This window comes from Zonotrichia albicollis, chromosome 4, assembly GCF_047830755.1.
Source record: "Zonotrichia albicollis isolate bZonAlb1 chromosome 4, bZonAlb1.hap1, whole genome shotgun sequence".
Classification (NCBI taxonomy): Eukaryota; Metazoa; Chordata; class Aves; order Passeriformes; family Passerellidae; genus Zonotrichia; species Zonotrichia albicollis.
In genome coordinates this window covers 20,298,193-20,314,692 of record NC_133822.1, presented here as the reverse complement: position 1 = coordinate 20,314,692, position 16,500 = coordinate 20,298,193, and the positions used below count along the sequence as shown (strand labels likewise).

The following is a 16,500-nucleotide window of genomic DNA, read 5'->3' as shown; positions in this document are numbered from 1 at the left end:
ACCCAGAAAGTCTCACATATGCAGGAGGGTACCCTTCTAGCCAAAAAAGGTCAATTTATTAAATCTAATTACCCTTCTATACACTTATTTCACTTTTTTCTCCAGAGATAACTAACTTCTGGTTCATTTATAAGGTATGTTTTGAACTAAAACATTCTCCAGAGGAATAGAAATTCAATGGATGGCAGGAGCTCTTCCAGCTTTTCTGCATTTGTTGTGATCAGTTAAATTACTGGTTTGACAGTCCCTGGAATGCTACAGCTCAGAAAGGAGTGTGGAAGCACCTGACTCAAGTCAAAGGATTTCAAAACTGCCCAACCTTCAGCCTTCTGGGCAAAGTGCAGAGCTCACTCAGGCAGGCTGCACTGAAGAACACAGTATGTCCACAAGAACTCCAGCTCTTTCTATGGCATGAAGCAATTTTGACTTCTGTGAAGCCTCTCTCCACTTTTCCATGTCCTAAAAGTGTCCCTCTATGTCATAGCACATATAATGTGTAATTTCCTGGTTTTACACTATGCTTCATACAGTCAAAAGCTAGTAAATTCCACAGAGGAAAAGTATTTTTCCTCAGTGGAATTTACTAGATGCAGGCAGGTCAATTGAATCAATGCTGGCATGACAAGCTCATTCCTCATTACCAGTGACAATAGAGACAGACCAGTAATAAAAAAAAGTGAATTGTTTGCAGATCCACTAGTCTAATTGCTTAAAATGTATCTAAGTACTCAGTAAATTTCCTTAATGCACCTTTACAGCACATACTGTTTCAGAAAGTAATGTTTATCAAACATAATAATAAAAACCAAATATCCCAAGTCAATTTGTTGTTTCCAACTAACACTTACAAATTTAAACTAACACTATTAAGTCTGTAGCATTCTGGACTTGGCCAAAGATTTCTGGATGGTTTCAAGGCTTCCTAAAGTACACTAGGAGCTTATAATTTCAGAAGTATGTGTAGTAATTACATATCCCCTGAACAGAGAGAGACATCATGGTTTTCCCAGGAAAATCCTGGGAAGCTGTGTAGAAGCTGTGGGAAACTTAGAGCAAAGAATTCAAACAATTATTATCATCTTTTTTCTGTAACCATTGTTTATAGATATAGATCTCCAGAGTGTGCTATTCATAGTTCACCAACTGTGTGAGAGAAGATTCTGAAAGGCCAGTCAAGTCTTAAGTCCACCATTGTTTCTATAAGAACTGTAGATTTCTAATTATAAAGTCTTTTCATGCTTTCTGATGACAGTGTCTCTATCACCTTTGGCTGTCCCAATACCAAAGTGATAATCAGTGACCCCAAGTGTGTGTTACATCAATCACCCCTTTGTAAAGTCACATAATAAGGATGTATTGGAATTTTGCTGTAAAATAGTTTAAAATTAAAAAGAACAGATACTACACTTCAGTAGAACTGATCTCAAACCCTGTTTTAACATTCAGAGTCTTCTGTAGATCGTTCAAGTTCAGAGAAGCTCAACAACTCTCTCTCTCATTCTGCAGCTGTGTTTCCTTCATATGGATCCATGCATTTGGCCTTCATCAGAAAGAGCAGTCTGGCAAATAGGTTAAGCCCAAGGTGACCTGAGTTAATTTACTATTTACAGCCACTGTTCTAATCAGCTATTTCACCTCTTTGGCATGACTAACTTAGGGTTCACTAACAGATGGAATCAAATTGCACCATTGAGTCACAAGTGGGAATCATCTTAACACCTTTCTACAGAAAATCATCACTTTGGGAAATTCTTTGGAGACTCCCAAACAATTTATTGGGGTTTTTACATTTTTCTCTTTACAAAGTGTATCCATTTTTACTTGCAAATCTAAAAACATCCATAGGATTGTTGAAGATTGCAATACCAGTTGTTTTCCATTACCATCTGCATGGCAGATTACCTTTGTCAAGTGGGCAGTTTGCCTTATCTCTCTCTCTGAGTGACCACAATCGCTCCTCCCTCAGGAGGGGACATTGCTGATAACAGGCTATTGAATGTCACTGCATGACTGATAAGAACTATAATGTCCCACTGTGAGATGCTCTGCCCAGAGGGAGGAGCCAAGCATTGCTACCCAGATATAATCCAGAGGTTCTGAAACACCAGCACAGCTTCTCCACTGGATTTCCCAGAGGAACAGCAGTTGCCTCTCCTTCCACTGGATCTTCAGAGGAAGACTACACCCTTTTCTACAGGATCCCTGCTCCAGCAGAACCACACCTGACACTTCAGGAGGGCTGCAGCCACATTTCTAACTGGACTGCCATCAACACCCTGACCCACAGGGTGTCAGGTTGGGTTCTGACTGTGTCAGTGTTGTTCTGGTGTACTGCATTGTTAGTTTTATCCTTTCATTTTTTTTCCCTTTTCCCCATTAAAGAACTGTTATTTCCTGCTCCCATATTTTTGCCTGAGAGCCCCTTAATTTAAAATTTATAGCAACTTGAGGGGGTGGGTTTACATTCTCCATTCTCCATTTCAGGGGAGGCTCCTGCCCTCCTTAGCACACTCCTGTCTTTCCTAACAGAGACAAGGATCCTGCCTGAAGACAAAACCAGACCCACCAGACAGGACAGGGGAACGGTTCCTGGCAGGAATTTCTCATACCCATGATGTGTTTACATAAGAGAACCATCACCACAGCTAAGACTGTGGGTAGAAGACAGACTTTTGTCTCAACATCCACTGCTGCTGAAGGAGTACAGCAGATTTTGGATCTCTCCCAAGCTACCATATGGTGATCTCTAACCTTGCTGAGCCTCTTTATAAACAGTAGAAGCCTAAGATGCTCACAGTAAACCTCCCAGCTCTCCTGTTCCAGCACTGTAATTATTCACTAACAGTAACTCAGCTGTCCCATTGCTGTTCCTGCTCCCTGATTCGTACATCTTTTCCTCTCTTCAGCCCCACTCAGCTCATTTAATGGCTGGCCAACCTCTGACAGCTCTCATTTGCTGCACCATACTGAAATCAGGTTGCACATTTTAAAAGCTGGGGATTACTCCTTCCCATCTTTCCATATATATTTTGAGTTTTAAACAGGACATCCTGGAATAGCAAAGTTACACTTTACAGTAAGTAAACTATACTTACTATGCCATTTGCAAGTAGAGTAATAAAATGCAGACACTCATGCATGGAACTCCATTATTTAATTTCCTTTTCTCCCTTTTTATTTTCATATCAAAACTTAGTCTTCAAAAATGGGTTTGGACAAAGTGCCTTGGTTAAAAGCCCTGGGATTTCTAGTGCATTGTCTCAAGGTGTGTAAGAGCCTGAGCAATATAAGAAGCAGGTTCAGAGCTGATGTGGCTACCTGAAATGTGCCACAGCTGGGATGCCAAGGGTTTGCAACCAGAAGGAAAAACAACCAAAAGTTATTGCTAAACTCCAAGGCAAAATCAGAAGTCTGCCTTGGTCTGGTAGAGAGTTGTGTTCAATAGGTGTTACTAATGATGTCATTGGTTTTGTGATGAGATTTTTATCATCATAAGGAGCTTGCCCATATACACAAATTTGTCTACAATTCACAGTGAGGCTTTTTCAGAACAGAGCATTTTACTTGCAAAGCTCCTAGAGAACAACACAACTCAAATTCAATTGAAGGTCCACTAACATTTCCCAAAGGCCATGCAGCTTTTACATTCCACAAAGCAGTACACCGGCTTAATTTTCTAACCAACAAATCTCCTGTTCTCCAATTCTGAGTATTTTCCTATAACTCTAAAATAGGAACTGATTAAAATCACTGGACAAGCTAGATTCAATCTGGAAGTCCTCATTTTATGTGTAGCTCTGTGTGCTGCATTAACGACAGCCTAAAAAACTCCACTAAACCACCACTGATGCAAATGCCTGCTGCAAGACAGAGTCCATTACTGCATTTGTAAAGTTTGATAATAAAAATAATTGAACTCCTGACAAGGGACGTCTAAAAGTTAACAAATGCCTGAAAGTACTGCCTCCACAAAGACTTCTGGTTGGTATGAATTTTTAAAGGAAGTGGTAGCTACACACAAATATCACAGCAAACTTCCCTGTTACTCCTGACATAAGCTTGTTAAAGGCATATGGGTGAACTGGAATAATTTTTAAACACCCATCATAAAACCTTAAGCTTTTGCTCAGGCAGCCAACAGTTCCTCAGCAGGCACTGGATGTTTTGCTCACAATCCTCAGAAATGAAAACTAGCAAAGGAGTGCTTGCACAACCACAGTGAAGTAAGGAAATACTGCAGAAATGGGAAGTGACTATATCTACACCACAACAGTAAGATTTGTGATTTTGTTTTGGAAAAAGTCAATGGTTTTATAAAAACACTCCAGTTAATTATCACAAAGTCAGGGATTTTAGCAGTGACAGGACCAAACTGCCATGTTTCACTTCAGCACTGCTAAACATGTAAGCATAAAGCTATTAATCCATATGAGCTGCATCACTCTGCTTTGATCTGTCATCCATTGGAAAATGGAGGAGAAATGGAGAAGAGACTATAAAGGTTCCCAGTTTCACCAACACCATGCAATGAATTTTACAGAGTTATCTCACACCAACTAAAGCGTGACAAATTAATCTGATCATTTCTACTGTTCCATGATGCAACAAACCTCAAGGCAGATTAAAGCTTCTGCTTTCAGGGTCAGCTACTTTAGCAGGTATCATCTGACTCTTAATATTGATACACTTGAGTGGGATAAAAGCTTCCTTCCACCTACCAACTCCCAGTACACTTACTCACTGAGCAACAGACCCCATGGCTATTCAGACAGGAAAGATGAAAACACAGGAAGTCATGTAGCAGTTAACACAACTGAAACAAATGACTTGGTTTCCCACTTGCAGGGAGAGATTCTCCCATCCACTCAGCCTTTAAAAGCTTCTTACTAGCTTTGTGACTTCTCTGTTAAATAATGATCCTCATAAGACATCACAGAAAACATAAGGTAATTTAAAAATAACTTTTAGAAACACTGAATATTGAAATGTTAAGCACACAGGCATAGTACTTATGTTTTCCTATCTTAACTTGGAAAACGTCATGGCCTCCCTTCATTGTCATCATTTTGATGTTTCATTAGAGACTGGATGAATTAAACACATTCAAAACGTAAATTTATTATAAGACTAGAGCTCTTAAACGCCAGTCTTCCAAACTGAGAGATTATGCATTAACTAAACACTCACTAAGCTGAAAATTTGCTGCAGATTTAGAGCCCATACAGTAAGGTTCTACTCAACAGTATGTTACTCCAACTAATCTATTTTATTTAAATATTTCATTAGAAAGAAAAATGCGCAGTAGTGTCAAGTGCAGGTAAAGCTCACCTATTCTGAAATGATTTGCCAGCGACGTTGTCTCTGTATGAATCAAACATAACATGATACTGGTCTCTGCTCCACTCCAAGACAACCTGCAAAGAAAAAAAAATCAAAACCACGTGATGTCACCACCTGTTAGACACTTAATTTTCACCTTTTGAAATGTTTAACCACAACCAATTTCATTCCAATCGATCTATGAATTCATGAACAAATGAGCATATCACAATCCCAACTAAATTGTGACACTGAGGCAGCAATCAGACCCAGAACTGAAGAGCACACTTAATTTAAACAAACTTTGCTTTTCTCTGCAACAAAGGATTTCATTACTTATGTACACTCCTTTTAAATTACTTTTTATTTAGGTCACCTGCCCCTTGTTTCTTAGCATCTAAAAATTCAGGAATATTTTCCCAAAACTGAGACCTAAATCAAATACACTTGGATACAAGCAGGAAACCCCTAACACACACACACACACACACCTGCACAATTTTGTTCATCTTTTTCTATTCTCATACAGGATATACTGAAGTATACACATCTCCAAAATCTAAGTTCTGCAAACAAACAACCAGGAAAAAAAAAATTTCAACAATTTTTCCCACAATTTTTCAACAATAAAAGTGGTAAATATGCTTTGACATAATAAAGAAGTCCAGGTATTTTGAGATAGAAGTAATTTAAAACACGTATTTCCTCTTCTGAGATAAACTTGATATGACATCTTTTAAAGTGAAAGCCCAACCTTGAAAACTACAGTGGCATTTTGTGCTGTTTTAGAGTTGAAGGCACAGTGGCTGAATTTACTTACTGGGATAAGTACATATTTCTATGTACTGAAGAGTGAAAAAAAAAAAAAAAACAAAACAAACAAATGAAAATAATAAAACAAAAAGAAAGAAAACGAGGAAAAGCATAGTACTTACAGTACTCACTTTACATCACTCTCCCTAGATTTAAATGTTATTATCGCTTATTTCTTGTATTGTGGGAACTATGAAATATACGATTTTTCTAAGGTCACCTTCAAAACCATAAATAAACCTTTTTCCCTCTAAAGAAGTTACACATCCCTCTACCCTCATTGCCACTAAAGCCAATTAAAGCCTTCCCTGGAGCAGGGCAGCTCCATCATGTGCCTGGTGACAAGAGCACACACCCAATTCCTGCCAGAGCTGCAAATGGTATCTTTGTAACCAAGATCACATCAGCACACACAAAGGACACAGACTGCCCAGGCAGGAATAAAAATCTCCTCCCTGAAATACCAAGGTCAGGAATGTCTAAAAAACACACAACATTACACTTTCTTAATGCACAAGTTATTCTGTCCTTCTGCCAAATGCACATTGGAAGTTCATATCCACGTGGAAATTTGCTCCTACTGATACTGATGCACTGACACATTGTGACTGATATGTGTCTAGAAGAAATGCAGAAGTGTTTGAGTAAGAACATATTATGTGAATAATATGTCTCTCCAGAAGAACAACATTAACCATTCCAGCCTTTGTCTTTTGTGTACCTATAGCCAAAAAGAAGTGGACAGATCTCTCAAGAACACAGTAAAGAACAAAGTTAAAAACTCTTCCTACCCCATATATTTTTTCCCCTGCAAGTGTTTCCTCCTGACACATTATGCATGCATCGTGCAATAATGCCTAGAGGCTGTTTTGCTTCCACTTTGCATACTGGAATTGCAAATCCACCAGGGGAACATTAAAAAGGGGAGAAACACTGCCTATCAGGAGATACTGTATCACACATGAAAACAGTGTCTCTGGCATGTTCTAAAGCATTTTACTATGGAAGGATGGCCAAGAAAGGTTTATAATCAAAGTGCCCTAATACTTAAAGCTCATCTTACAGCATTGCCTTAGACCTGGCTGCCCTGTATGTTTTTGCAGAAAAATTTCTCACTCATGTTCAATGCCCTATTATTTCACTGAGCTCAAGGTTTTCCTTCAAACGAAGCTAATTTGCAGCTTCTGGCTGTGAGAACCAATCTCAAATTATTTGCCCTAACCATCCATTTTTACTCCACCAGTAATACTGGTATTAGCATGAACCTAAGAAATCAGACCTAATTTTACCTACTAGAACAAATAAAAAAATCTGGCTTTGGGGGTGTGGGAAAAGCAGAACTGCAAAAGCTGTTCAGACACCAAGGTCTGATAAGTGCAGCCTCACGCTGCTTTTTATTGCTTGAGTTTCCCGCAGATGGCTAAAAGTGGTTTAGCTGGTAATTTTTAGCAAGGTTTCTTGGTTTCATTTTCCAAACAGCTTTAGAGTTTCTTATTAGTTGCTGCCTTGCAGATTCTGTGCTGAAGAAGAGAAATATTTCCCATTCCCACAATAGTCATCGAAGAGGTCTAACAGTGTTCATTCTCACAAGCCTTGTCCCTCCTAAATCACTGAACAGCACGGTTTAGAAAATACAAAGGCAAAAAGCAAGATGCATGCAAACATCTCTCCCCAGGCTTATCTACTATCCTTAGAAAGAAAAAAAAAATCCAGGTGTTTAATTGGCGTTTTTAGCTGTGGTTTTTTTTTTTTTTTTTCTTTAAAAAAACATTACTGGTCACTTTTTTCTTCATATATAATTTGGAAAGTCTACTCCTACATGAATCTTCCAGTTCTTTTGCTCACTCTCTAAATTGTAGATAAGCTTTCCAAGTAGCTTTGAAAGAACTGGAAGCAGTAAACTAAGATTAAGCAGGAAAATCTGAGCGGTGATTTCCACTGATTCTTACCAAAAATCAGTCATAACTTAAGACAACTACTGAAATGTTTCTAAAAACCTTCAGAGTTCTTTGATAGCTGATATAAAGCCGTGGTTCAAGTCCCCATTCCGAAGAAATGCAAAACTATGTCAGTTTCACAGCAGCACAAAAACTGCACCAATCCAAGTTGATACTCATGTACAAACAGGCACCTATGAGTGTTTTACAATTACTTAATTTGTTGATGCCTTTGAAGTGTTTCAGGAACTTGTGGTCCCCACAGGACAGCAGAGATTACTACTTTATGCAAAGAGGAGTTAGTACACAAAATAAAGTTTTGATTGTGGTACACGCAAGAGTTTCAGATAATACTCTTAAGGGCTCTTCTTTTTGTTTTTTTTTTTTTTTTCCTGTATCTGAAAGACCTGATCAAATTAAACCAGAGGAAGGAGGAAAAAAAAAAAAAGCTTAGGAATCACGAAATTCGAGTTGGTTTGTATTGAACTTTGCCACTCTTTCTAACAAAAATAGTTGAATTCCCTGATTCCTCACTACATTAACAAACACTGCGCTGAAGTAGGATTGATTTTTTCTCTCCACATGCCTTCAGTGATGACTTACCAAATCGACAGGGCAATGTGAAAGGAAGATTTAAACTTTCAACACATCCGTGCAAAATCCTATCTAGAAGAAACGCAATTACATTGCATCATTTACAAAATAATGCGAGCGAACCAAGTAACAAGTAGCGAGCTACGCAGACTCTCCTGCGCAGCTTGGAGGGAGAATACATTTAACTGCTCAAACCCCGGAGAAGGGCGAGATTCTGTCACTCCCAGTCTACATGCAAAGGTGACATCCAGCATAAGCTTTGAAAGACTCAAAACCACAGATAAGTCACCTGACGAAGGAAGTGTTAAAGAATTGCACAAGAGCAGCGAACAGCAGCTGTCCGAGCACGCAGGGCTGTGTCATCTGTCAGACCCCGGCTCAGCCCCGAGGGACACCCGGCGTGCTGAGTGTCCCCGCAGCCCAACAGGTGCGGCCGCGGTGCTCGGGGATGGGGGCACAGCCAGCCCGTCCCCTTGAGCACAGCCAGCCCGTCCCCGCGGGGCTCGGGGATGCGGGCACAGCCAGCCCGTCCCCGCGGGCACGGCGGGCCTGCGGCGGCGCGGCTCGGCACAGCCCAGCGGGGCTCAGGGCGCCGCGATGGGCGGGACCTGTCACCGCAAGGCGCCCGGAGCGGCACCTCGCTGCTGGCGGGACAACGCAGCTAGCCGGCTCCCCCGAGGAACAACAGCCCAGCATCCCCCCGGGGCCGTGCAGCCGCAGGGCTGCGCCTGCGCCGCCGGCACCGCTCGGCTCGGCTCGGCACGGAGGGAGGGAGGCAGGCAGGCAGGGCAAGGGGGGCAGCCACGCCGCGCCGGCGCGGCGCCGTACTGACCTCCCCGAACTGCAGGGCGGAGACGATCATGAGGACGAGGCCCCCGAGGCAGAGGCAGGGCCCATACCTGTGCGACAGGCAGGTATAGGTCTGGCGCTGCAGGAGCTTTAGCAGCATGGCCCGCCGGCGGCCGCCGCCCCGCACGGCCCGGCCCGGCCCGGCCCCGCTCCCCGCGCTGCCTGCGCCGGGCGGGGCCGCCGGCCCAGAGCCCGCCCCGCTTCCGGCAGCGCCCGGCGCCGCCTGGCGGTGGCGGCGGGGCCGCGCTGAGGGAGCGGCGCTTGGCGGCCCGGCCCTCACGGCGGGAGCGGCGCTGCCGGCCCCGCACGGAGGCGGCGAATCGGCCGCTCCATCGCTGGGGGCTTGCGGACATCGCGCTGATGCGGCCGAGCTGCGTGCTGAGATTGAATTTAAGCGGTCCGTGCGTATTATGGCACAGAAATGAAGTGCGGCGATGGGTTTGTGGAGTGGGAATCAGGCTAGAGAGGGTTACTGAATTCTTCAAGAACAGCTCTTGAGGAAAAAAGATAACGAGAAACCAGTTAGCAATCGGTAGCTGACAGCATCTCTCTGACAACTTACACTCTGCCATCAAGTCCAACCACCTGCACGCTGCTGTTGCCATCGCCGCTGTCAAACACTGATCGGACAGAGGCACCGCTGGTGCCCAGATGTGAAAAATGCCTATTATACTATTGTTTTTTCACAAATATTAAAATGAATATTATGTGTGTTATGTTAGAAAGTTATGCTGTATTAATTTTTTAAAGTAGTGTGTTAAGTATAGTTTTAGGTTATAACATAATGTTAAAATAGAAACTATGCTATGTGAGATATTTTTTTAAGAAAGGAATCAGGTACTCGCACTGGATAGCAGCCACAAGACACCTAAGTCTTTCAAAGAGAATTTATTGCTCCATTATCAGAAGAAACTCAATTTCTTCCCACCTCGCTCATCCATGAAGATGCCATCAGGATTAAGAGGAAGAAGTTGACACTGGCCAGACAGAATCCTTTGTTTGAATGGAATTTATGCATCATGTATGACATGTATGAATATGCAACAGGCTATTGCTTTTAAGAGTTAATCCTCTGTCCTTTTGTGGGCTTATTTTGCCCAGAAAAGGTACCTGGGCCATCTGTAACTCTTTGTTCTTATTGTCTCATGTTGTCCTAATCTCAACTGTTCAAATTTTCATTACTCTAGTTATATTACTATTTTTATAACCATTTTATTACTATTAAACTTTTAAAATTTTAAAAGCAAGTGATTGGCTTTTTTCACACCAGAGAAGGATGACAGGGTGTCAGAGGCCTGCAAGAGGCCAGGCATAGTAGCACCCATGTCTGTAGTCCATCCCTGCATCCAAAGGTCTTTAAGTATTTCTTAAAACTCCCTGCAATGACTTTTCAGAGTCACAACCATTGCCCCTGTGATCCAATATTTCCTGTGGGAAGTAACAATGCCTGATCTTTTCCAGAACTTTGTCCCAGTATATTTACACAGTGATAGTCTGGGAGGACTACACATGGTTGTACTTTAAGAAATGTCCAAGAGGGCACGGCTCTTTGGCACGTCTCTCTCAAGCCACTGAGCCCTCCTCCTATTTACTTTTTAGTGTCACAGCATTTGTCTTTCTCCAGGGGGAGAGGAAAGCTCCTTACAAACAATTTGATGGGTGAAGGGACGGGTGTTCATGTGTTTGAAATGGGGCTTAATGTCCCTCCTGATTTAGGGCAGGTTTGCTGCAGAGCCCACACAGCTTGGCTCCTGGAACAGACGAGGGTCTGTTCAAGCCTGAATTTCTAAACTTTGGGGTAAAATAGTGAGTTCAAGGGGGAATATGTGGTAGGTGGTTCTGGAAGGCTGTACCTTCCCTGTACAGTGAGGAGAGGAAGAGGACAACATGTGGCTGGGAGTTTAGGATAAAAGGAGGCTGTGCCCTGGGAAACCTCAGGAGAGCAAATCCCATGGCTGGGTGCCCTGGTGGACTCTCCCTTTATTAAAATAAAGTTGCAGGACTCCTCTGTCTCCTTTTTGGACATAAACCTCTGGAATTTGTGGATTTTCCTGACAATGGCCATAGGACAGGATGACAAATTCACCAGGGGTTACCTGAAGAGCCTCAGAACCCCCCTCATAGTGCTGTGTTCCTCCTCCCTATGGTGTGTTATCAGCCTGATAATATTTATTTGGCCCTTTGTGATAACCCAGCCTTCCAGGCTTGGTACACAGAAGATTCTAACTAAACTTTTCTCTCTTTTGTGTTCTCATCCATGTGCTGAAGTACTATCCTAGGGGAATATAATCTTTGCATAGTCCCTCACCTGGCCCTCCTGCTCAAGCACTGTGTTACTATTATTATTATTATTATTATTATTATTGTTGTTATTGTTATTATTATTATTATTATTATTGATAATATAATATAATATAATATAATATAATATAATATAATATAATATAATATAATATAATATAATATAATAATAACAACAACTATTATTACTCAGCTATTATTACTGCCTAGCAGCACCTCTTTGCCACCACCCACAGCACTGTGCCAGTGATGGCCTGGTATCCTGAGTCAGCAGACTGAGGTTTTCATTGAGAACTGAAGTATAGCACTTATGCAGATTATGAGGAAAACCCCTATTTCTGGTCAAAAATAATCTATTTCTCATCAACAATCCAGTGCAAATGCAGAAATGAAACTGACTGTGCTGAAAAGATGAAAATGAGAGATATGTCACCAATGTAAAGCAGAAAACCAGTCAGGGGATGTTGAATTACTTCAAAATCTGGATTAATAATTAGTACAAGTTGTGACTTGATGAATTTATATAGACTAATAAATACTTCCATATGATACCGGTGTGATAAAGCCATTAAAATTCACATAATCTTTAAAATATTTTTTAAAGTATCAGACAAAGCATACCATTAGACAGAGAGATATAAAAAGGTGCTGAACAAATCATGATGGCACTATATCTGTCCTTTCTTGTAGAATACTTATATTCAAGGAATATATATTTAAACTGAAATTGGTGCATGAAAAGGAACAACCGGATCCTTCTTTCTAAAGAGACACTAAAAGGTTTTGACTTGCTCACATCACAGAAATGGAGATCAGAAACTTAAACTAAATGCACTACTGTCATGAGGTTAAAACAAAACACAAGAAAACCTAAAGCAAACAAAACAAAACACAGAAAGGAGACAAAACCATGTTCTGGAATATATTTCAAACAGGAATAGCAGGAACACCTGTCAAGCCTTGAGAGACAGCCTAACCAGCTTGTGACAGGAAACAGGGCTCTATATTCCAGATATTCCCCTATATTCCATTTTGCCATGGACTCGTAGTCTCTTCCCATCTTCTGTCCATCAAAGTTTTAATTATTCCAGGTGAATGAGGTTGTTTGATCTGGAGAAGAGGAGGCTCAGGAGGGACCTCATTGCTCTCTGAAAGGATGTTGTAGTGAGTTGGGAGTTGATGTCTTCTGCCATGTCTCAAGTGAAAGGATGAGAGGAAATGGTCTGCAGATGTGCCAGGGGAGGTTTAGATTAGGTGTTAGGGGGGGAAAAAGAAAGTCACTGAAAATAACTGGTGAGGCACTGGAATAAGTTGCACAGGGAGGTGTTAGGGTCACTGTCTCTTGGAGTGTTCAAAAGGATGTGGCACTTGGGGATGCATTTTAGGGGTGGTTATAATGGGTTGATGATTGAACTGAATGATCTTTAAGGTCTCTTGCTACCTTGATTCTGGGATTCTGTGAAAAGCATGGAATGGGGATGAAAACAGGGCCCCCCTCAGCTTACTAATAAATGGCAAGCTCTTAAGGCACACATACCAGATGCAGGCTCAAAAACCTTTTGAGACAATCTATCAAAGTTGCTGGGATTATTCTATCTCTGTCACTAGAATTTATTTCCGGGTGAGAACTTGATAATTGTGTCCAAAAACAGAACACTTAACTTTCTCCATTTCTCCCAGTCACTGGAGATGCAAATGAACACAGATATTCTGCTAGGAGCAATAAATTCCACTAGATGTCAGGGTATGTAAAAATTAGGCACTGCCCTTATAATCCAACATATACTTAGGGGCCTTGCCAAGTCATTATCCATGTAAATCACTGGGCTCTTGGAATGATCTGCTTGACTGTTCTTGTGTTTGTATTAACTCAAAGGTGCACACAGCAGCACTTAATACAAAGGCATGCCTCCTGTGGATTATGATGTAATCTAAATAAGCAGTCAAATACTTGTAAACACACTTGATCTTGATTTTCTGCAAGTTGTCTCCACCAATATTTTTTCTCTCTTAGCTCTTAGAAAACTGAATTTTTGATGTTTTTCTTACAATTAGACCTTTCTAAGAAAGGGTGGAAGCTACTTTGAAAAGGAAAATAATATTTACTTTCTTTTAACAGGGATGGAGATTCTGTAATCCTCAAAATCTTGAGGAAGGCAGAACTTCTTACTGGACATGGGAAATCATCCAGTAGTAGTCCTTTCCAGGTCTTTTGTGTTCTCATTTGCTAGGAAAGGAGAAAATTAGGAACTAAACATCCAAGGCAAGAGTGTAATTATCTTTGGTTGAGGCAAAAGACCAGAAAAAATCAACCAAGCATCTCAAGCTTTTCTGTTAGCCAAGAATATTACTCACTGGACATTTTATGAATCTTTTTCTAAAGAAAAGAGAACTAACATCAACACAGGTTTCCTGTATTTGTCTCTGTATGGTGTCTTTACTAAACATGAATTAAACTTGTAGCACTTCTATGAGGCAAAAATTACTGACCACAAAGGTAAAGACAAAATTCAGCAAGTTTAATGCCTGTTCCACTTGAAATGTGAATTTTCACAATACAGGAGATAACTCATTGTACTCTGAAGGCTCAGCAGTTCACTCTTGGGGATTTTGGTTTCATTTGTGAGTGCTCTGAACTTGTGAGCATTCAGAGGTATCTCAAATCAGGCAAGTAAAAGTTCAGAGTAGAAGGGTAGTGGGACTTGCTTGTGGAGAGTTTGTCACTACTTTGAAGAGCTGAATAAGCACTCTCTGTGGAAAGCAACTGGGAGATAATAGGGCCTTCTAGAACTTCTCTCCCTGCCACTCCACCCTCCCAAAAAACTATAATATCTGTGCTTCTGAAATTTAAACCAGTAGCCTTAGGCATACTGGAATTAACATCTTGGTATGGCACTGTGAATCTGGTAGCACCGCTATCCATCAAATACAATAATTAAATCACATTAGTCACTCATAAAAGAGTAAAAGATGGTGACTGAACAGTGTTCTATCCTTCAACACATAATCTCATTTTGACTCACCATTTATAGACTCCTAGGCTTTGGTGAGACCCAATGCCACGGGCATTACTTCTAAAATAGAGATTGAATGTAAGTGATTGATTTCTGAGAGACACTGCTAGACCTCACTGCTGTGCCTTGTAATGGATTATCTCTTAATCAGTCTGAAGTAATTTTAGACTCATGAGCAAATGCCTTCTAATTATATGCAGCTAGTGAGAGTTTTCACTTAGTACTGCTGCAAATTTTAAGATTTTAAAATTGTGCTCAGTATTTCAGTACTTTTGAAAACTCTCAGATGTTCAGCTCCCAACCCTCTGGACCCATATGCAAGGAACACTTATGAGTTTTTACTTGAAAACTCACTTCATAGAATATGGAATCCTTTTTTTTTTTTCCTTTCATATCCATTTCTCTATTGGAAAGAAAATTTATCTCTGAAACATCAGTCAGTTCCTACCCTTTCCAGTTCTTTTCTATTTGTGCAGATACTGGAAAGAATATTTAAAATAACCTCTGAAGAGCATGGCTGGTAAAAATGAGATATAACTAAAGAGAAAACAGTAGTATCTCAGAAACAGATGAAAAAGCTGTGCCTAGAGAGCAAAGGACTGGAAAAATGCCATTTGAAAAATCTCTGAAAGTGAGCATCTAGATGAAGCTGAGGCAGCATGTGCACCTGGCAGCAGAATCAGATTTTCTAAGCATAATATTCGCCAACATTTTACCCTGAAAGATCTGTTATTTCCTGCACACTTCAAACTAAAATAAAAGCTTGCAGAAAGCCAGAAGAAACCTTTTGAAACTCTGCAGAATCTGGCTTTTGGTCTTGGTTTTGGTTGGTTTGGGGCTTTTGTTGTTTTTGTTGGGGTGTTAGGGTTTTCGTCCTTAGTTTTCTTTATAGCAAGCCCTTGCTTTTTAAAGAGATATGGTCTTAGCAATGGTAAACTAAAATTTAAATAGACAAAGGCTTTCAAACCAACTCATATCTGTATGTCTGTTTCCAAAGTCCTTAGTGAAGTGAACAAAATATCCTGGAAAATCTCCCCAGGACATGATTTAATGTATTTTATGTATATTAGGACATATATGAATGAAACCTTATTTTATAAATACTAAATTTCATCATTATTTTTGAAAATATACAGTTGTAGTTCACTATCCTTGATATTTAGCTATCATTTTAACTAGAGTAGAATAGAATAGGGTAGAATAGAATTTCTCACAGTGGTCTGCTTCTATGAAATGTTTGATTATTCTAAAGGTTAAAAAGGTATTATTTTTTTACTTTACCACTGGAAACACAGAGCCTTTAGTATACTGATGGCATTGTTACATCATAGTGGTGGAATTTATGTTCCTTTTGTTAATCCTGCCAGGTTGCAATGGCACAGAGAACAGACTGTGTAGATTTGATGGCTGAAATGGGCAGGGTACTCTTTTAAATCCACTCAGCAGCACACAGCACAAAACAGGGAGGTGCTTTTAGTGATTTACAGTGGTCAGTAGGATTTTGTGGCTGTATAACAACATGCACCTTTTACATCACAGTAGGGAGATGGAGACTCAGGACATTAGAAGAGCATCTAATTTTGGTTAGATAGCTCTCCATCATTTGGTGTTGATGACAGTATCAGAAGGATTGAATAGTTAAAGGATCTCTTTAGGATGAACAATTTCCTTTG

The 16,500-nt window shown here is 40.6% G+C and overlaps 1 protein-coding gene across 2 annotated transcripts in view; it reads right to left on the bottom strand.

The window, feature by feature from the left end:
- Nucleotides 1–9,711, bottom strand: part of GNPTAB (N-acetylglucosamine-1-phosphate transferase subunits alpha and beta) — a 39,499-nt gene extending 29,788 nt beyond the window's left edge. For both annotated transcript variants that reach the window (XM_074539027.1, XM_074539025.1), the window contains exons 1-2: nt 9,496–9,711; nt 5,329–5,414 (exon numbers count right to left, since the gene is read on the bottom strand). In XM_074539027.1, the coding sequence (XP_074395128.1) occupies nt 5,329–5,414; nt 9,496–9,612 (203 nt within the window). In that variant the 5' untranslated portion in view covers nt 9,613–9,711. The remainder of the gene's footprint in view (nt 1–5,328; nt 5,415–9,495) is intronic.
- Nucleotides 9,712–16,500: the final 6,789 nt, after the last annotated feature.